The sequence below is a fragment of the Erinaceus europaeus genome, chromosome 11, assembly GCF_950295315.1.
Source record: "Erinaceus europaeus chromosome 11, mEriEur2.1, whole genome shotgun sequence".
Classification (NCBI taxonomy): Eukaryota; Metazoa; Chordata; class Mammalia; order Eulipotyphla; family Erinaceidae; genus Erinaceus; species Erinaceus europaeus.
Genome location: NC_080172.1, coordinates 118,838,639 through 118,861,192, shown reverse-complemented (window position 1 = coordinate 118,861,192; position 22,554 = coordinate 118,838,639). Strand labels below are relative to the sequence as shown.

The 22,554-nt window shown below is 44.3% G+C and overlaps 1 protein-coding gene across 2 annotated transcripts in view; it reads left to right on the top strand.

Annotated features, from left to right (window-relative positions):
* Nucleotides 1-7,697: 7,697 nt before the first annotated feature.
* LOC107523241 (phospholipase A2, membrane associated-like) overlaps nucleotides 7,698-22,554 on the top strand; it is a 44,165-nt gene continuing 29,308 nt past the window's right edge. The window contains exons 1-3 of one of the 2 annotated variants that reach the window (XM_060200939.1): nucleotides 7,708-7,727; nucleotides 8,349-8,395; nucleotides 8,594-8,738. In XM_060200939.1, coding sequence (XP_060056922.1) covers nucleotides 8,359-8,395; nucleotides 8,594-8,738 — 182 coding nt within the window. In that variant the 5' untranslated portion in view covers nucleotides 7,708-7,727; nucleotides 8,349-8,358. Of the gene's footprint in view, nucleotides 7,728-8,348; nucleotides 8,396-8,593; nucleotides 8,739-22,554 lie in introns of both variants that reach the window. The other variant, XM_060200938.1, reaches the window with a different exon arrangement.

Sequence of the window (22,554 nt, the reverse complement as noted above, 5' to 3'; positions counted from 1 at the left end):
AGGAAGGAAGTGGCAGGGTGGAAAAAAGGAAGAGACTAGGAGAGGGGGCGGAGTGGAAAGAGTTCGAACCAGTGGGGATTAAACCAATGCCCTGCAGGTAGGGCGGGTCTCAAAAAACAATGATTATGTAAATAGACCACAGTGTTAAGCTATGCAGGGGAACCTGGTGTGATGACACGGATAGAAACAGAAGCAGAATTAGCCAAAGGAGAAATGATGACCAACATTTCCCCTTCTTTTTATCCAATGGCCATAGTATCAGGAATGTGGGGCACTTTGTGAGGCAGGGAGACTGATAGGAGGAGGCACACCTTTGGGGTTTTATTGTCCTTCCTTGCTCAACCTCTTGGTAGAGAGAGAGACTATCAGGATTGACACACCCCTCAGGGTCAAGCTCTTCCAAGCTCAACCACATCCTCACAATTTCCTAACATCTCCCTCTTACTTAATGGCCATATTTAAATGGATGAATGTCTGTAAAAGACTCCATTTCTGTCAGGGGATTAGCAGTGTAGGGGTGAACAGAAACCTATATCGTGCAGGCATTTTCAAAAGAACTAGCATAAGACATGGAGGAACAAATTGGAAAGCAGCAAGAGCCAGTTTGATGTCAAGGGAAGGCTTGGTAGGCAGAGAGAGGGGCATTTCTTGCCTCAAAGGGCATTTCCTGCCTCTGGGGACAGGGCCTGCAGGCGAAGGGGGTGTTTCCTGCCTCTGGGGACAGAGCCTATCAGGTGAAGGGGGTTGTTTCCTGTCTCTGGGGCAGGGCCTGCAGGCAGGGGGGCATGGCCTTAGAGTACCCAAGACAGCTGGCTGCAAAGTCCATGAAGTGCTGCTGTCAGTCTTTGAGAAACCCAGCAGCATAAAGGGAAGCTGCTGTAAAGTTGTGTAAAGTGTTCAAGAGGTGTACCGGTAAGTCCGGTGTAATGTCAGTCCAATGTCGATGATAAGGAGAAGAAATGTCAGGGGATGAAAGGCTGCATGTCTATCTCGATGGGTAAGGTCAATGATCGGAATTCTGCTTTTCTGTAGAGAATGAGCTTTGGAGTCTGTGAATCAGTTTCTTCAGGTCGTGCCAGGTCACATCACTGGTTTAAGGAGATGTGTTGTAGTCATGCCGTCTTGTGGGTGATGTCAGAGGACAGGGGTCCAAATGGATTTCTGGGGATTCTGTATGAGCAGATGCTTCTTCATGTGGAGGCTTGACATAGTTGTAATCACTTACTTGTGAAGAAAAAACTTGTAACAAATTAGAAGTTTACTAAATTGACAACTCGATTATTATAATTGGTTTAAGTACCTTTATAATTTTGGAAGTCCTTTATAGTATAATTTTAAGGTTTTTTAAACAGTTTAAGCTCAATGAAATGTGAAAAGGTAAACAGAAGAACCAAGGCTAGAAGCCTCAGGATGAGAATCATTAGCATAAACATTTTGCTATCTACCCCACCCACACTCATACAGTTTTCAATATTAAACATTTCACATTTATACCAAGGTGTAAAAAAACAAAAGAGAAAGAAAAACAGATTTCTTGGACTGTTTCTGGGCATCTCCAGAAATCATGGCTGCCTCCAGCATTTTTTTTATAAAGTCAATTAAGTTTCAGAATACTCAGAGCAAAATGGGTCGTTCAAAAATTCAGTCATTCAAATCACTTTCTTACAAAACACAACTGAAAGCACACAGCAAACTTAAGATATTCAGAGAGAGCAAGGTGGGGGAAGAGAAGCAGTAGGGAGTTTTTTTTTTAGCACCTTGAACCAGATTATTTAGATCCCGCTATGTCGCATTATAAGTTCCCAGAGGGCGTCCTAGTCCAAAAAGTGCCTGAAAATTCCAGCTAAGATGTTTCTGACTATTCCTGTGGGATTGCTGCAGGCACCCATTCCCAAAAATGTCTTCCCATAGAAGAAAGAATCGAGTCAGGAGGGTAGAACTAACCACGTGTCTCCATTCTTGGGGATTGCAAAGGTACTGGAGAAGGCTCTGCAAGTTAGAGTCATCCTTCTCCACGGGAACAATGCGAGAGGGAGTCCAGAAAGTCCCAGGGGAAATCTCCGTGCATCTCCCAAGCTCTACAATCACAGTCATAAGGAGCCAAAGTGTGTCCCAGAGCAAAAGTTCCAGAGACAGAGAAACTGTTCATGAAAAAAAGAGTAGAGGCTTAAGGAAACCTCTTCATACATAGAAAGGTAGCCCATGGCGGATGGGTAGCCAAACAGAGTATACTTATCTGGGGGATGGGCAGGTTAGGTCCCTGTTCAAGTGCCAATATGCCGGGATAGCTTTGCAGGTGGGAGAGATACGACCAGGAACTCATGGCTGAGCGGGAACACAATTCAATGTTTATTGATAAAAAAATAATCCGCATTTATACTTTCCAGGAAGGAAGTGGCAGGGTGAATAAAAGGAAGTGACTAGGAGAGGGGACCGAGTGGAAAATGAATGTGAACCAGTGGGGATTAAACCAATGCCCTGCAGGCAGGGCGGGTCTCAGACAAAACAATGTTTACATAAATAGACCACAGCATTAAGCAATTCAGGGGAACCTGGCATAATGACACAGAAAGAAACAGAAGCAGAATTAGCCAAAGGAGAAATGATGACCAACAATTATTGTCAGTGTTGTTGGATAGGACAGAGAAATTGAGTGAGATGGGGAAGATAAAGAGGGGGAGAGAAAGATAGACACCTGGACACCTACTTCACTGCTTGTGAAGGGGGCTTGAACCAGGATTCTTACACCAATCCTTGTGCTTTGTTCCATGTGCACTGAATCCGCTGTGCTACTGCCCAGACCCCCAAATTTATTTTTATTTATGCAATTCACCAATCCAGCCAAAAGGTTTCTGATCTCTTTGTCCTCTTCTATCTCTTCAGTCCCCTTCCACCCACCTAAGGACCCCTCTTTGCCTGCAGGACCCCACCCTCTCCAGGTCCTCCGATCCCATAGATTTTCCCCTGACATTCCCACAGTCCCCAGGACTAACTAACATCTCTTCCATGACATTTGCTTTTATTCTTGCAGTCAGTCCTCATGAGCTACAGGCTCCCCACCTCCAGCCAGAAAAAAGGCAGCCATGAACTAAGAGCTTCTCTTTCTGTATCCTCACGCTGTGACTGGGAGCCAAGATGAAGTCTGACCTGGGCCTGGAGAGGGGAGAAGTCTCCCTAAACCAGGTGGGTGTGTTACCCTCAGCCTCAACTGCCTATGTCTCCCTTCCCCACTGATGTCTCTTTGTCAATATCAAATGTATAGTCAATAAACAATAAAATATTAGAAATAAGCAAGGATAGGTATTGGGACAAAAATGGACACATGGACCAATGGAACAGGATAGAAAAACCACAAGCAAACACACACATAGAGGCATCTTATATATGGCAAAGGTCCCAAAACTGCCCAGTGGGGAAAAGAGGGCCTATCAAAAAAAACCATGCTGAGTGAACTGGACAGCAACATGTAGAGAAATGAAACTAGACCACCTAACACCGTGCACCAAAGTTAGCTCAAAATGGCTTAAATAGCCGGATTTTAGACCCAAAGCCATCAAACACAGAGAAGAGAATCATGAGAATCATTAACATAACCAAACAGACATGATGGGCCTAAAATCCCTCTCTCCATTGTTACCAGTCATTTCTATCAGGAACTGTTGGTCTGCTTCTAAATTCTGCTTCTAAGACCACTTCTGTTTCATTGGTTTAATCCCCCCTGCTTAACACTGTATTCTATATACATAACCACTGTTCACTAAGCACCACCCTGCCTCCAGGGTACTGGTTTAATCCTCAGTGTTTTGCACACTTTTTCCTTCTCCCCACCCCCTATCCTACGTACATCCTCTTCAAACCTGACACTTCCGCCTCAGGACATATAAGGACAGGATTGTGATTAGAGATAGTTTAGATTGTGCTGCATTCCACATGAATAAAGATGGAACTGCACACCACTCATCCATGAGTCTCTGGTCATTTCTCTCTCCTGCCCGTGAAGCAATCCCAGCAAAGAAAAACAAAACAAACCCCTTTGTGGGCCCCCATAGGACGTTCCCCTCAACTTGGCTCAACAATGTTAGAGGAGGTCCATCCTCCAAAGGGAGGCTCGACAACATACTCTATGCTCCACCTGAGGAAGATGGGTCAATATTGGGGCAGCATGGAATGTTCCTACTCATAACCACAGAATGTGAGATCAGACCTATTGGGATGCAGAGGTCACACGGGCTCCTAAGCTGATTATGGGTCCCAGATCACATCAAATCGATGGGGTTTATAGTCAACAATATTTATACCCCTTTCCAATATGAGGGAGCTATTCTCTTCCCTGATCCAGCTTTCTGGTTCTTTTTCCAGTCATGACATCACCTTCCCAGACAATAACTTAGATCAACTGGCATATCAGATTTCAGGCTCAGAGGCAAAAAGAAAAGGGAAAAAATAACTAGTCTAGCCACAGACCCTTTGGAATGTAACTAATATATGCCTACTAGCCATCTACAAAATGGAGGACCCCCTGCCAACTCTTCATCTGCACTATCCCAGCCCTTAGGTCCATGATTGGTCAACAATTTATTTGGCTTTGTATCTTAACTCTCTTTTAAGCCACCAGATTCCAGATGTCAGCATGATGCCGACCAGATTTCCCTAGACAGATAATCCCACCAATGTGTCCTTGAACTCTGATTCCCCAAAGACCTTCCACACTAGCGAAATAGAGAGGCAGGTTGAGAAAATGGATTGACCCGTCAACACCCATGTTCAGCGGGGAAGCAATTACAGAAGACAGACCTTCCACCTTCTGCATTCCACAATGACCCTGGGTCCATACTCCCAGAGTATTAAAGAATAGGGAAGCTATCAGGGAAGGGGATGGGACATGGAGTTCTGGTGGTGGGAACTGTGCAAAGTTATACCCCTCTTATCCTATGGTTTTGTCAATGTTTCCTTTTTATAAATTTTTTTTTTAAAAAAGAAGTAATAACATTGTCATCAAAACTGCTTGGTACTGGAACATGAACAGACACAATAACCAGTGGAATAGAATTGAGAGCCCAGAAATGAGGCCCCACACCTATGGACATCTAATCTTTGACAAAGGGGCCCAGACTATTACATGGGGAAAGCAGAGTCTCTTCAACAAATGGTGTTGGAAACAATGGGTTGAAACATGCAGAAGATTGAAACTGAATCACTGTATTTCACCAAATACAAAAGTAAATTCCAAGTGGATCAAGGACTTGGATGTTAGACCAGAAACTATCAGATACTTAGAGGAAAATATTGGCAGAACTTTTTTCCGCATAAATTTTAAAGACATTTTCAATGAAACGAATCAAATTACAAGGAAGACTAAGGCAAGTATAAACCTATGGGACTACATCAAATTAAAAAGCTTCTTCACAGCAAAAGAAACCACTACCCAAACCAAGAGACCCCTCACAGAATGGGAGAAGATCATTACATGCCATACATCAGATAAGAGTTTAATAACCAACATATATAAAGAGCTTGCCAGACTCAACAACAAGACAACAAATAACCCCATCCAAAAATGGGGGGAGGACTTGGACAGAATATTCACCACAGAAGAGATCCAAAAGGCTGAGAAATACATGAAAAAATGCTCCAAGTCTCTGATTGTCAGAGAAATGCAAATCAAGACAACAATGAGATATCACTTCACTCCTGTGAGAATGTCATACATCAGTAAAGGTAACAGCAGCAAATGCTGGAGAGGGTGTGGGATCAAAGGAACCCTCCTGCACTGCTGGTGGGAATGTCAATGGGTCCAACCTCTGTGGAGAACAGTCTGGAGAACTCTCAGAAGGCTAGAAATGGACCTACCCTATGACCCTGCAATTCCCCTCCTGGGGATATATCCTAAGGAACCCAACACATCCATCCAAAAAGATCTGTGTACACATATGTTCTTGGCAGCACAATTTGTAATAGCCAAAACCTGGAAGCAACCCAGGTGTCCAACAACAGATGAGTGGCTGAACAAGTTGTGGTATATATACACAATGGAATACTACTCAGCTGTAAAAAATGGTGACTTCACCGTTTTCAGCCGATCTTGGATGGACCTTGAAAAAATCATGTTGAGCGAAATAAGTCAGAAACAGAAGGATGAATATGGGATGATCTCACTCTCAGGCCGAAGTTGAAAAACAAGATTAGAAAAGAAACACAAGTCGAACCTGGAATGGAATTGGCGTATCGCACCAAAGTAAAAGACTCTGGGGTGGGTGGGTGGGTGGGGAGAATACAGGTCCATGAAGGATGATGAATGACATAGTGGGGGTTGTATTGTTAAATGGGAATCTGGGGAGTGTTATGCATGTACAAACTATTGTATTTACTGTTGAATGTAAAACATTAATTCCCCAATAAAGAAATAAATTATTAAAAAAAATAAAAAATAAAAAAAGAAGTAATAAAGAAGAAAGAAGTAGAGAACCATGAGTGGAAGAAGCTAAGAATGTATCTGAGGAATTTTCCTAAATGTATATGTCTTTATGATTTTTGTTTGAGTTTGATATCTAACATGTGGGTGAAGAAGAAATACTGTCTGGGAAGATGGTGTCAGAGTGGAACATAGGATTGGGTCAGAAAGTTGCTCACAGACTTAAAGGAAATATGTAAATACAACTAACTGTTATCCACAATGCTATAACCCATGACCCATATCTACTACATTTAGCACTGGAGCCTGTACAACATCTGAATCCCTTCCAGACTGAGCTTGCAGTCCATGTTCACAGCTGCCAGTATTCTAGGTTGCACACAGTTCATGACCAGTTTTCCATAAGTGGCAGAGTAGGCTGACCCAACATCCCTTCAGAGAGTGGGCAGTCCCTACCACTGCTGCTCTACAGAGAGGGCAAGGTCCTGGAAAGGCCCACAAGAGAGGTTATGATGACGTTCCTGATGTAAGTGACAAGTGATGGTGGAGAGAGGGGTCTGTTAGAGTCCTCAGGTATATTATCTATGGGAAAATCCAAAGGTTCCACCATGTCTAGGACTCAGAGTGAGAAAAACAATTTGCTTTCTGAAATAGAGCTAATATGATAACATACCCAAGACTGCAGGAGAAAGAGCGGTAGATCAGAGGACAGTTTCTCAGCTGTGTCACCAAGAAGACGAGGCCCAGGGTGAAGCAGAGGCATGACTGTGTGCAGAGGAGGCCAGTCATGTCAGCTCTGCCTTTGCCCAGGGCCAGACAGGGAAGGGGAGGAGGAGGAGAATCACAACATGAAATTCCCTCCCATTTCCCAGATGCCACATGTCAGCATAGAGCCCCCGGACTTCCTCAGTCTGTGGACCCAACACTGTGCAGAATATCCCATATCCCACAGCATCATGGGGGCCTGGCCTCTCCTGGGAGCAGCGTCCAGGAGATGTATGGTGGTCACTCCCAGAACTGCTTCAGGGAATGACTGTCAGGAGCCAGGCCCAAAGAAAGATTACACAACAGGACCGGTTTTGGGTAGCAACTAATGGCAGCAGAATTTCCTGCCTCACCTCTGGCCATTGGTGATTAGGGACACTGAAGGGATACCCAGGGCCACTGGCAGGCCAAAGGCTGTCCATCACAGACCACACCCCACCACTTCACAAAACCTAGCAAGTCTCAGCTCCCCGTGGCAGCAGTTATTTAAGGACTCGGACTGCAAGTAAAGAAGGAAAGACTGGAGGCATTGGCTCAGCATTCTCTGAAGGTTTGTGCCCATAATTAACACCTTTGTGTGTGCATATGACTTCCTATGGTTTGAAAACAGAGAGAGAGGAAAAGTGACGGGGATACTTGCTTGTTCGGACAAGGTCATGCTTATGTGATTCTGCTTTTACCAGAGGTCGTCTATGTGGTGAGGAGTGAAGTCTGCACTGGGGGTTGAACTCCAGAGTGTGTCTGCAGGATAACTGGGCATGTGTATATATGTCAGGTCCTGCAATGCTTCTCAAGGAAGGCTACTGTGTGACCTGTGACAAAAAAATACTGCGGGTGACAGTTCAGGGTGAATTTTCTACACATGATTGCAATGTGGGAACAAGCAAGAGCTGTCAAGAGGTAGATCAAGAAATTTCCAAAATCAGTATTTCCAAATCTGGGAAAAGACCAGTTTGAAAGTGTGCTGGGGCTGGGGTGTTCCAGAGGGTCTCCACAGGCTCTCACCATGTGTCCTCTGTGTGAGCTGAGGGGGTCACCTGCACACAGTCTGGGAGTGGGGCTCCTGCCTGCCTGTCCCCTGGAGTCTCCTAAGGGACAGCAAGACTCAGAGCAGATGCCATCTCCACCTGAGAGAAGAGTCGGGCTAATCAGCATGTGATTCTGCCCCCAGAAGGCTCAGCATGAAGGTCTTGCTGTTGGCAGCGATCGTGGCCTTTGGTAAGAGCAGATCCTGCCCTAGGGCGCAGGGGGCAGCCCATGGAAAGAAACAGGCCTTCATCAGGACCTTCCTGTCTGTTGTGGCTGCAGGCCTTTCTCCTGCAGGAAGAGTCCTCTGTGGGAGGGGGCAGGAGAGACTATGGAAGTTATGAAGGACTCAGTCCCCATCACCCTCATTATGGGACAATTTCCTGCCAGGTCTGCTGAGGGCCGATGGGGCCTTGTGGAATTTTGAGAAAATGCTATGGAAGATAACTGGAAAGGAAGGGGTGTCTGCTTACGGCTTCTATGGCTGCCACTGTGGCTGGGGAGGAAGAGGAGCCCCCCTGGATGCAACAGACTGGTGAGGTCCCAGCCACCCTCTCCAGTGCTCATGCAGATCCTGCAGGACTGAGCACAGCACTGATCCCAGGAAAGCCCAGAAGAAAGGCTGCAAGCATGGGGGAGACTCTACTCTAGGTCATGTCACAGACACAGGGTCACTTCCTAGAGCCAAGGGGAAGAACTTGTGACCTCAGGTTGATGGGAATCCTGATAGGGGCTGTGCCAACAGGTGCTGTGTTGTTCATGACTGCTGTTATAAACGTCTGAGAAAACTTGGATGCTGGCCCAAATTTCTAAACTACAATGCTGAATACTTGGAGAACGATGTCCTCTGTGGTAAGGATGAGTTTCCCTGCTGCTCCTATTTCCCCATCTGTGTGTAGAGTCCAGTGTAGTGGACAATGTGCTGAGACAGAGAGAGAGACAGAAGACAGTGGTCTCACATGCTCTTAGCTAAGTTGGAACTGAAAATCTGTATATATATGGCCTGGAGAGTTAGCATGATGGTCACAGAAAAACTCTGAGCTCCAGGTTACATGTCCATCACAATAATAAGACACAACTGAGCGGGCCTTGGTTCTGGCTCTTTTTAAATAAAGATATATTTCTGAACAGACAGTACAAATAGTATATAAATAAAGACTAAGGAATCCAGTCTCATATATAGTACATATTGTGCCTAAATGGGGGGGATGGTAAAAATGTTATGGAAGGAGACTCATAGCTGTGAACTAAAGCCAGAGCTAAGCAGTGCTCTGTAAAAAAAAAAAAAAAAAAGAGGGATCTTCACAGGGCCTCAGTTCAAGAAAACTTCCTGAAGGTCATGAAGTCTAAGTTTTGGAAGCTTCCCTAGGACAGGAGAGGAGGGGAGAGCAGTTGAAGGTTGTTTTCAGACAGGACATGCTGGCTTCACCAGCAGGAGAGACAGCTATCCAGGAACTGCAAGGAAACAGAAGTGAACAAAGAACTGGACACAGGGGAGGATGCCAAGGAAAGCAAATCCCAGGGATGCTGGAGGAGTGTAGACTGTGCCCAGGGAGGGGCCTGACATTCCTCTTATAGAGGTGAAGCCTTGAGCCACTCAGACTGGAGGACCTCACCCAGGTCACAGGGCAGATGGTCAACACAGAGGGAAGGGAGCAGTGGGAAGCTTTTAGCAAGCCAAAGACTGATGGGGCTTATTAATTCAAGTTGGACCAAATTCTAGCAGGGTAGCAGTGAGGAGAGCAGTCATGGAGTCCTGATGCCTGTGAGGTCAACCACCCCAGCTGGGCAGCGCATGTCTCAGCATTAAAGAGGGATGGCTGAGGAACATGTGACTGTGTGGGATGGATAACTGAGGAATTCCCCAGGAGGAGGGGTGCCGCAGAGAGGATATGAGGGGAAGGACTGAACTGACCCCACGGGAAAACCTGAGAACAGTCTGCAACACCCAGTGGGGTGGGACCTGGCAACATAAGGGAGGGTCTGGATGGGGCTGTGGGGCTCAGAGTGCTCAGATTTCTGATCTGTAAGGGTCTGCACTGAAGACCTAGGAAAGATTATCAGGGAAGGAAAGGAGAAGGAGGAACGGAAGAGTAGAGGAGTGATGGGAAGGGATCTGACAGGCTTCTCAGGGAGCCCCAATAGCCAGCCCCACACTGGGAAGCCTGGGATCATAGGGCTCCTCTCAGAGGGCCGTGTGTCTTAAGCAGCTTCAGTGAAAGAAATAAGATGTGTCACCAGCTGAGGTGGGGTGGGTGGTGGGGTGGGTGGGAGATATTTCGCTGAGAGGAGGCAGAAATGTGGCCCCAGAAGTGGGGGCCAGGGCCTCAGGCCTGTCCTCAGACAGCAGACCTCAGCCACCCTCTGCTCTGCCATGTTGGCAGCAGTTGTATTGTGGTACCCAAGATGAGGCAGCATCACCCAGTATGGGCCTCATAGTTACACATGCTGCCCCATGGATGTGTCTCTGCCTCGAGATAGGATATGAGCCAGAGCTTTCCAGTACATTCCACTTGGGAGCTCATTGGCCAAAGTCAGCTCACATAGGCACAGAGATTAGTCAGTGCAAAGAGAATGGTATGGCTGTCATAATCTGCACAATAATGACATGTCCCCTGGACTCAGGGCCTTTGCCCATGAACATAACAGTCATCAAGGCAACAACAGTGCTCTTACAAGGAACTCCATGCTTAGCTGCTACTGTCCTCAGAAGCAGGATCTCAGATTCCCAAAGGCACAGAATATGTCTCCATTCAACAGAACTACCTAGACTGAGGTGTTGGGATAGGGATTGCCCACCATAGAAGCTTCTGGAAATCAGAGGTATTTCTTAACCACTGGGATCCCACAAGAAGCCATATATAATTAACAATTTCCCCACCCTCTGTTTCCTTCTCTTACAATTTCAGGGAGCAAAGATGACTGTAAGACTCAAGTGTGTGAATGTGATAGAGCTGTGGCCTACTGCTTTGCAAGAAATCAGAACACTTACAATACGACATATCAATTCTATGGCGACTGGAAATGCCATGGAAAGACGCCAAAGTGCTCAGACCTCAACCCTCGTCGCATTCTGATGGGTTAGCTAAACTTGCACCCCCATCCCATGCCCCAGCCCCTTCCCTGGAATGAAGAACCACCCCCTCTCTGCTCAGAGTCCCTTATAGCTCCAGTCAGGAGCCTGCAGCCCAGGGCAGGTGTGTCTGATCTCCTCCCCACTTGCTCTTAGGCAGCAGCAAATTCCCCCTTTCCCACTCCTCTGCACCAAGTCCTACTCTCTCCTCAGAAAGGAGGAGCTGCATTCCTTGGATTGTCTTCTCAATAAAACAGCTTTATCTGGCTTGGTGTCTCTTCCCAATGTCTCAACTCTATGTGAATGATCCAACTGGCCCAAAATTGAGTTATATTATATGCAAGAGCATTGTATCATACACACAATTATGCATACATACATGATTACAAACATACACACATCATACATGCCTAGAAGCTACCTGCAAATTAAGTATCAAGTTGAGAACTGAGTCAGTTGGTGATGAGGATGATGATGGTGGTGATGATGTTTTCCCTCTTCATGCTCATCTGCATGGAGCTCAAGTCCACATGTTGCCAGTTGAAAGGTGGGAATGTCTTCCCACAATGTTTATGTGGTCCCTTACTGCTGCATGAAGGGCTGGCTGTGGTGTGTTTCCCTCAGGGAACAGAATTCCTCCATGATTTTGTCCTTGTGAAAGCCCTGGGAAATATTTGGCTAAATTTGGGAAGCAGAGATGGTGTGGATTTCACACCCAACATTGTCAGAGACATAAAAGCCTCATCAAGAGCCTGGAATTCTAATAGATCCCTCTCCACCACCTCTGGTCATGTCCATTAGGAACAGCATAGTGGAACTTCCTGTGGGCCTTCACAGGGTATTGCCTTCAGTGTCGATCAACAATCTAGGGGCTGCTCCATTTTCCGGAGTGAGGCTGGGTCAACATACCCTCCACTTGGGAAGACAAGTCCTGAAACAAGGACAGCCTAGAATGTTCCCAGCTGTGACCATGGATTTTGAGCTCAGACTGACAGGGATACAGAGTTTACACAGGCTCCTGTGCTCATATCCAGCCCAGATCAGATGAGTGGGGTTTATAGTTAACAGTATTTATGCCTTTCCCATATTTGGGAGCCACTCTGTCCCCTGATACAGCTTTCTACTCCTATTTCCAACTCTGACACCATCTAGCCAGACAACACATTTAGCCCACCTGCATGTTGGCTGTAAGGCTCAAGAAAAAATTAGTAAAGTCATGAGCCCCTTGGAATGTACATAAAATAGACCTACTAGCTTTTTCCTTAATAGAGACCTCAAGTCTCATGTAATATATTCTTAACTTTAGGTTCCTGATGGATTACTAAACAACTTGTTCTGCTTTATATCTTAATGCTTTTTAAGCCATCAAGTTGCAGATGCTTCCATGGGGTCAACATGAATTCCCTGGGAAGATAATCTCAACAATGGGTCCTGGAAACCCACCTCCCCAGAGCCCTGCCCCACTAGGAAAAGACAGAAACAGGCTGGCAGTGTGGATCTACCTGCCAACGCCCATGTCTAGTAGAGAGTCAATTACAGAAGCCAGGACTCCCACACTCTGCCCCCCATAAAGAATTTTGGTGCAAGCTCCCAGAGGGATAAAGAATAGGAAAGCTTCCAATGGAGGCGACTGGACATGGAGCTCTGGTGGTGGGAACTGTGTGGCAATGTAGATCTCTTATTCAACAGTATTGTCCATCATTATTAAATAAATAAATAAAAATAGATAAAAAACCCTCATCTCTTTCCTTACACAAGAAAAGCCCTGTGTGCGGTATTACAAATGTGTTGGAGGAAAGTGAAAGAAAAGGAAGGAGTCCTCTTGCTGAATATTTGATCTTTCCTAGAAAAGCCTCTTCACTGGGAAAATTATTTGCTCTGAGATCCCATTTCCTGAGTAGAGACATCTTAGACCTTTGTGGCCAGAGTCCTAGAACTTTGAGTACCCAGAGCCCAACTCCTCCTCTGGACTGTAATCTGGTGCCAGTGTCTGAAATTTCCTATCTGGTGACCTTTGTCACTTCCAAGACCTTGTAGGTGTCTCCACAGCTATACTGCCAGGAGCCATTTCTCTGCTTGATAGATGATAATCTTTGAAACAATGGAATCCCTCGAGACAAGTGTTAATTCCCCCCTGGGCAGGCCATTTCCCCTCAGGTAAACCATTTATCAGTAATCAAGTGAGTCAACACACAGTTTGGTTTCCGCCATTTGTTGCAAGGAACATTCCGCTTTGAAGTTTGCTCCCCCTCCCCCTCCTCCAGCATTCCCTCTCCTTCCCCAAAGCCTCATAATGCCTGTGAACACAATAAAATTTTTCAGCTTGATCAGAAACTTGTCTTGCTGTTGTTCTTTCATGTCTTGTGTCCCTTTCATTCCAGATCTTTTAGGTTCCTAGCCCCTGTTCACCGCCCTGCTGGTCGGGGCATTCTGGTTCCTGGATGTGGGGCGAAGAAGCCTTCTGGACCTAGGAACTCCGCTGATCGAGAGGGTAGGCCTACCCGAATTCACCGAGTCATCGCGGCCGAGTGGGTAATGCAAAGACTCGCATAGATCACCACAGAGATACCCGACCGTGAGTCGCATCTGGAGGAGAGTGTCACAGCGGCTGAGGTAAGCAAAACCATGGGACATGAATTTAGCAAACAAGATTTATTCATTAAAGGACTCAAGGAGTCACTCAAGACACGAGGAACTAGATTAAAAAGAAAGACTTAAAGAAGTTTTTAGATTATATTGGAAATATTTGCCCCTGGTTCCCCCAGGAAGGCACTATAGATGAGAAGCGTTGGAGAAGAATTGGTGACTGTCTTAATGATCACTATCAGTCTTTTGGTCCTAAACGTGTACCTGTTTCTGCCTTTTGTTACTGGAATTTAATTAATGATATCTTAAAAATTTATAATAATCACCCTGATATTAAAAACCTTATTACAGAGGGTGAAACGGCAACTTTCTAGTCCACCATCCAGGACAAAGTCCCCATCCCCATGCCCTTCTGTGATTATTGATCTTGATCCCCCAGTACCCAGTCAAAATAAAAGCCTCCCAGCACACGATGAAAGTAAAAGCCCTGTTCCCATCCCTACAGGTCCCACCACACTTACTAAAGTTCCCTTTATTGACCCTCCTATTGATAATTCACATAAGAATGAAACCCAGCATTCTTTCCCCCACCTCTATCCAGTTTTACAAAACCCTCCCTCTCCTGAAGCACTTCCCGCGGAGGATGAGGCTTTGCTAGAAAAAGAGGCTGCCAAATACCACAATCCAGATTGGTGTCCTCCTCCCTTTAATCTCTCTCCCAAAACTTATGCCCCTGCTCTCCAGCCTGACCCTCTTCTTGACAATCCCTCCATCAGGCGGGCTTGCTTAGGAGCCCTTACAGGAATTTCCACCCTCCTCAAGGTCCTTGCTGACTGGAGAGAGCAGCTTCAATTAATGAAAGAAATAGCTGCAGTTACAGAAGAACTTACATTTTTAGTCTCACCAAAAAACCCAATCCCTAAAAGTAAAACTAAACCATCCAAATCAAAACTGGTTTTGGCTTTCCCTGTTACTCGGAGCCAGGCTCAAACTGGCTAACCCTAACCCCTAAGCTCTTCCTTGTCCAGACTGCCTCCCTACACCACCGCCCCTCCGTTTTGTGCTCTGGTCCTTGATTTGGCCAATAATACTGATTAGACCACCAAGGCTAAAACTCAACTAGCACAAAAAACAGCTTCTCTTAGAAAATTAGTAAAAAAAAAAAAAAAGAGAACATTTACAATTAGTTAAAACAAGACGTTCTCTTTAACTTAAAAGTTATTAATCAGAAAACCAGTACACACTTTTGATAAAAATTTAATGATTTGTTTCTTTAAAACTGTAAAATGTACCTTAGCCTAGAAAAAAAAGAATTTCAAAGATTTTTCTCTGCGCGGCGGTAAACTGAACCTGCCTGTTCCACCCGCACAGCCAGTCACGGCACAGAGCTCCTGCTCCACAGATTGGCAAAGACTGCAGTCAATCATTCCCTAGCCACAAACGCCCCTCCTGGGTAGATAGTCTGTGAGTTAGGAATCCAAAAACCAAAGCGGTTTTTCAAAGGGAAAATTTTTCTCTTCACCAAGAATGTCTGTTTTAAGTCTGTGCTAACCTTGTTTCCATTAATGTGTGTTAACCCCTAAGTAACTAAAGTTTGTTTTAAGTTTTAAATAAAATTTAGTTAAGCTAAATGTGGTTTTAAAGATCCTGACTCATAGAGTTGGCACACCTTTACCAAAGTAAAATATAGGACAGTTTCATCCTTCTGCTAGCTAATATCAGCATCAATTCATTAGTTAAAAGATTTTCTGAGATATCTAGGCATGGTAAAATGCCTCTACAGTCTCTCTCACTCTTGTTAGAATTGTAAATCTTACCAGCACCCCAATACCAACTGCCACTGTTTGTTAATTTGTTAATTCCATCCTTGAACTGGCTTTCTAATAACCCAGTCAGTGTAGAGCAGTGGCCTTGCCAGGAAAAAAAGGGTTAAACATATTCCTGGCCTGATAAAAAATTTTTATTCAACAGATGTGACTCAACAAAATTATTTAGTGTAAAATGGTCATCTAGGAGAAATTTTAACAGTAAAAATTTATTTTAACATTTCAGCTATAAGGTTTATTTTAGCTTTTTAAGTTACCTATCCAAATCAAAGTGAAAGATCAATTAAGTTGTGTACCTACCCTTGTTCATAGCTGCCCTAAGGGTGTGATAGCTTTGTGATAAACAAAGATCCTAACAAACAAAGTTTAACATTTTACTTAAAATTGTTTTAAAGACTGGCTTGGGTTAGTAAAAGATAACACAATGGTTATGTTAATTATTTACATGCCAGAGGCTTTTGCGCTGGTTTTCTTCTTTATATCTTTCTGCTTTTAAAAATTATCTGGTTTTTTTTAAGACGGTGTCAGAGATTTATTCTTGGCAAATGGTGTTTTTGGTCTGATAGAAGATTTGTTTTGGCAAATCCTGATTTAACAAAATTATTATTTTGAACATTTAAACTATGAGGTTTTATTTTAGCCTTTTAAGTTGCCATATTAGAGTTCTAAAGAGTAAAATCTATTAAGAGTTTTATATCTATGCTTACTCATGATAGCCTTGTGATGAGTAAAGATCTTAGTAAACTTAAGTTATAATAGTGTGCTTAAACTGTCTAATCAGTTTAAAATAATGCTAAAAAATGGTAAACATTTTATCATGTCAACACATTAGGTACTAACTTTCTATAACATATTGGTATATTCTAGTAAAGAGCCTTCTAAAATCATATGAAAGAACTCAAGCCAATTCTAACCATTAGATCATCAATTAACTTGGTACAAGTTCTCTCCCTAAGTAAATAATTATAGGTACATCTGCACATGAAGAACTGACTGCTCATATGATAAGATTTAAAACTAAACATTTTTAATTTTTTATTTATGGGTGTGTGATGACTCCTAAAGTCACTCATATCCTAAAATTTTTCTCATTTTTTTACAGGCCTCTTAAAAATTGTAACGCTTGACCTGCCATAGTGAGAGCACTTTACTGGCTCCTGCATTGTTTAATTAAGATCCTGCTATTCAGACTTTTAAGATTAATCTCCATTGATAAAAGCCAATGCTCTCCGACAGATTGATGTAATTCACCTGCCCATGTTTAGTAAACAAAAACTTTTTTTTCTCAGTTGGTATTTTTTCTAAATTTATGTGGGCTACAGCTCAAACAAGAAAAACTAAAACCCTTAAGCTTAATTTAAAAAAAAAGGAGAGTGCACCCCCCAGTATTCAGTTGGCTAAAGTGTCAATGAAGTAACATACTAAACCTTTTTAATATTTACAAAAATTCAAATTGTCCATTTATTGTATCTCATTGACAAAGCCACCCACCTTTCCAGTTAGAGACATATTTCCTTTTTCTCTTTTTCAACACTGGATGTCCATGTTTGTTTTCCTTTTATTATGGTGGATGACATTATTGCTCTTGCAAAATCCACAGAGTCCCTGTTGGCAAGTCCTTACCACAAAGGACGCCATGGCAGTATATACTCCAGCTAACCTCACCAGCATATCCAAGTCTTCTCTTTCTGCTGACCTACCACTGCTGACTTCATCTTTGCATGTTTATTGACTGCTCACTTTTCTCAAAATATTCCTCGATGTTCAAGGAACCTCACCTTGACTTCTAATGCGTATGTACCTCCTCTGTGCTTTGGTACAACACCATCCTATATTTTCATGTCAATTCTTCTCTACCTGGTCCTTGCCTCCTAGTTTTGCTTGTTCCACAGCTGACCCTCTATGAAGAAGAAAAATTTCATCAGTTGGTGCTGACCAGACCAGACGTGCTGTTTCTTCCCCTGGACATCACATCCACTGACTGCTTCCCTTAGACTTGCTGGTGACACGCTAGGACACTCTATATATTCCTCCCATGAATTTTCTGACAAAATACAACAGGTTATAGACTCCACCACAAATAGTCTTGAATCACTACAGAGCCTCTTATGGGACCCTTATTAGTCTTTTGTTAATGATTACCTTAGGACCCTTTATTTTAAATAAGATTGCTGATTTTATAAAATGGCAGATTGACTCCTTGGCATCAAAACCTTTGCAAATACATTATCACAGACTTGATTTGGCTGATAGAGGCCTGGCTGAACCTGAGGGTGACAGACCTCCTTTTTGGATGGCATAAAACTCAGAATTATGGACATCCAACCTTGGCAGGGCAAGGACACCGGTAAGGGGTGCAAGGCAAAGCACTGCAGGGGGAGGACCCTATCATCTGCCTCTGAGTCCCTGGTGAAGCAAACCTGATTTGCATGGAGGCTGGTGTCAGCAACAAAAATTGTTTCCCTAGAAATTGTGGCTCTGCCTCCCCTCCCCAAAAAGACACCGAGAGCCTTATAAGATGTGGGAAGATTGGTTTTGCACTCACCCTGCAGGAGGAATCGGGTCAATACTTCCCTCCTCTGGTTATGCCCTCCAAACCTGCTGTTAGGGTCTCCGCTCCTCACCCCCAATTGCCTGCCTCAATTTAAAATTATAACAAAGGGAGGATATGCCAGGAGCCATTTCTCTGCTTGATAGATGATAATCTTTGAAACAATGGAATCCCTCGAGACAAGTGTTAATTCCCCCCTGGGCAGGCCATTTCCCCTCAGGTAAACCATTTATCAGTAATCAAGTGAGTCAACACACAGTTTGGTTTCCACCATTTGTTGCAAGGAACATTCTGCTTTGAAGTTTGCTCCCCCTCCCCCTCCTCCAGCATTCCCTCTCCTTCCCCAAAGCCTCATAATGCCTGTGAACACAATAAAAATTTTCAGCTTGATCAGAAACTTGTCTTGCTGTTGTTCTTTCATGTCTCGTGTCCCTTTCATTCCAGGTCTTTTAGGTTCCTAGCCCCTGTTCACCGCCCTGCTGGTCGGGGCACTATACCTTTGTGAGTAAGTGAGATTGTGTCACATGAAATAGGAAATGACGGTCAGGCCATGGTGCTCAGGTTGAGCAGAGATCTTACAATGTGTGAGGATCCAGGTTCAAGCCCTGGTGCCCTCCTGCAGCAAGGAAAGCTCACAGGTAGGGCAGCTGTGTCACAGGTGTCTCTCACTCTTCTATTTCCTCCTTCGCTCTTGATTTCTCTCAGTCTTTTCCCAATAAAGAACAAGGACATTAAAACTTGAAAAAGAAGAAATGAAACAGAGAGCTGATGTGGATGAGGAAACATGAAGTGGGATGGAAGGAAGGAGGGGTGAATTCACTCTGGCTGAAGAACAAAGGTTGAGGGCAGCAGGGCAAGGGACTCCCAGTCACCAGGAAGGGTCGCTACAAACCAAGGAAAACACATGATCAGATGGCTGGTTTGTCAGCCCAGCCCAAATCCTGATGTGTGAACAATGTACAGGGACTATGGCCACCCCCAAGAAACACTAACCAGTACACTGTGACCAGAATAACCAGAAAAGGGCCAGAAAGGCCATCATGAAACATTGCCTAAACTCTCAATGATCACCTGACCAACCCAACCTTTCTTTGCTCTGGTGTGGGAGAGGCAGCATAATGGTTATGCAAAACGGCTCTCATGCATGAGGCTCCAAAAACCAACACTGGCCAGGACTGACTGGCACTGTGGTAAAAGAAAAGGAAGAAATAAAGAGAGAAAGAAAGAAAGAGAGAGAGAAAGAAATAAAGGAAGGAAAAATGGAAGGAAGGAAGGAAAGAAGGAAGGAAGAAAGGAAGGAAGGAAGGAAGGAAGGAAGGAAGAATTTTTATGACAAATAAGAAAAGCTCTTCTTGAGATCTCTATATCACTCCTTTGGTGACTTATGTGTTTCTTTTTATGTAACTTATTGTATTGTATTATCTTTATTTATTCACTGGACAGCAGCAGCTAGAAATCAAGAGATGATAGAGAGAGAGACAGAGAGACACCTGCATGGTAAGAGGTGAACTCAGCCAGTTGTGCCACCACCCAGTCCCAAAACATGTTTCTGTGTTCATGTCTTTTCTTTATCTTCCCTTCTGCTCCTCATCCTTAGACCCAGTGTGTGTCCATGCACACACTTTCTTTTGCTTTCCTGCTCCTACAATACGTTCACAACCTGTCTGAACAAGGCAGTGTCTGAGGTTCTTCCTCTGATCTCCTGTCTGTTGGGAAAAGACAAGAGCACCACCTTCTGCAAGGAGTGTGTAAGAATGTCTATTGAATTTCCTGGCTACTGTTGCGGGTGTTTCTTCCCAGACACGTGTTCTTTGGGTTGGAGAGAACTCAACCAGAGCCAACCTGGGCTGCTGCTTACTCAGTGAAGAGGGAGAGAGAAGAGACCAGGAACTTATGGTGGAGCGGGAACGCAATGCAATCCCTTTATTGGTCAGAGACAATGTTTTTTTAATCTCAGAAACCAGAAGTGGCAAGTGGGAAATGGAAATGGCTAGGAAAGGGGGTGGAGAGAGGCAAAAGGAATGATGGGAAGGTGGAAGCGTCCTTAGCAACTGTTGAGATGGTTTAACTGAATTAGCAACACCCTGAGGGGATAACATGGTGGGGATCTTTCAGGCAAAACAATGATTATGCAAATAGACCATAGTTTCAGCAATGGAGCAGAACAGGGGGGTGGGGCGCTGGCTTTAAGGTCTTCTGACATTGAAGAATCCAACATGTTAAAGAATTCTCTAATTACCAGGAGGTAAGCACCAAGTCTTTAATCTCTGGACCTAACTTGGAAATACAACCAAGGGCTGCCTGTAAGTGTCAGCATCCCAGATTACAATGAGGGGCTGACAGAGGTAGCTGGAATTAAGTTGCTTTGCTAAGGCTGTAGACCCTGAGAGTCAGAGATAGGCGAAAGCAAGTGAAACCCAGCATCACAGTCCTGGAGGGAGTGAGCAAGGTGCTGGCCTGGTTGACTCCTCACCAGAATTCAGGGTGATGCTGCCCAGGCATCTCCCCAGCCTCTGCTAGAATCCTGGATGACTTCAACTTGAATTGACTCCTGCAAACACCCAGTGGGGATGTTTGGGTCCTGACACATCCCAGACTCATCTTCACATGGAGCTGTCCTGGTGGGTGTCCACATACTGGCTGCTTAACCTCATACAGCAGAGGGAAGCCAGTGTCTCCCCACCTTTACTTATTTTTATTTGTGTGTTGTGTTTGTTACTCTTCATTTTATTTTCTCATTGGGGAATTGATAGTTCACAGTACATACATACAGTGTTGGTACATGTGAAAATTTCTCAGTTTCAAAATCACTCTCACCCTTGGTCTAGTGTGTCCTCCTCCAACATCAGGCACCAGGACCTGAAAGCTCCCTGCCCCAGAGACCTTTACTTCGGTGCAATACACCAAACCCAGTCCATGTTCTGCTTTGTGTTTCCCCTTCTGATCTCAGTTCTCAACTTCTTTGTATGAGTGGGATCAAACCATATTCATCCTTCTCTTTCTGGATGATCTCAATTTACATAATTCCTTCAATCTCCATCCAAGGAGAAATGAAGAAGGTGAATGCACCATTTTTAATAGCTGTGTAGTATTTCGTGCTGTATATAGACCACAGCTTCCTCAGCCACTCATCTCTTTCTGGGTACCTGGGTTGCTTCCAAGTTTGGGCTGTTACAAATTGTGCTGCTATGAGCATTTGTGTACACAGATCTTTTTGGCTGGGTGTTCTTGGAACCAAAGCTCAGCTCAAGTCTAGGTTATGGTGATACAGATGATTGAACCAGAGACCTTGGAATCTCAGGCATAAAAGTCTGTTTACATAACTACCAGGTTATCTCTCCCACCCTCACATGTTCTTTTCAGCGGGTTTACCTGCAATGGAGAGAGACAGAGACAGAGAGAAGGGGGCAGAGATCCACCATCTCTGTGTTTGCTGCACTCACATGGTCCTGAGGAAGAAACCCAGAGCCTGTCCCATGCAAAATACCTTCTCAACTCCTAAGACACTGCCCTGCCCCTCACCTTACCACTTTTTTTGCCTCCAGGATTATCACTGGGGCTGGGGGCCTACACTCTGAATCAACTGCTCCTAGTGGCCATTTTCCCCATTTTTTACCTTTGTTATAGTTGCTACTGTTTTTTTATTGTTTATTTATACAAAGAAAAATTGACTAAACCATAGGATAAGAGTGGCACAACTCCACACAATTCCCACCACCAGAACTCTGTATCCCTTCTCCTCCCCTGATAGCTTTCCTATTCTTATTTATTTATTTTTTGGGGGAGGGTATCTTTCCTATTCTTTAACCCTCTGGGAGTATGAACCCAAGGTCACTGTGGGATGCAGAAGGTGGAAGGTCTGGCTTCTGTAATTGCTTCCCTGTTGAACATGGACATTGACACATCAATTGATACTCCCAGCCTGTCTCTCTCTTTCCCTAATGGGGCATGGCTCTGGGGAAGCAGAGCTCCAGGACACATGGTGGGGTTGTCTGTCCAGGGAAGTCTGGTTGACATCATGGTAGCATCTGGAAACTGGTGGCTGAAAAGAGAGTTAACATATAAAGCCAAACAAATTGTTGACCAATCATGGACTTAAAAGCTAGAATAGTGCAGATGAAGAGTTGGAGGAGGGGCTCCATTTTGTAGATAGCTAGTAGGCATATTTTAGTTATATTCCAAAGGGCCTGTGGCTACACTAGTTTTTTTTTTTTTCCTTTTTATTTTTTCCCCTGAGCCTGAAATCTGATATGCCAGTGGATCCAAGTTATTGTCTGGAGAGATGATGTCATGGCTGGAAAAATGACCAGAAATT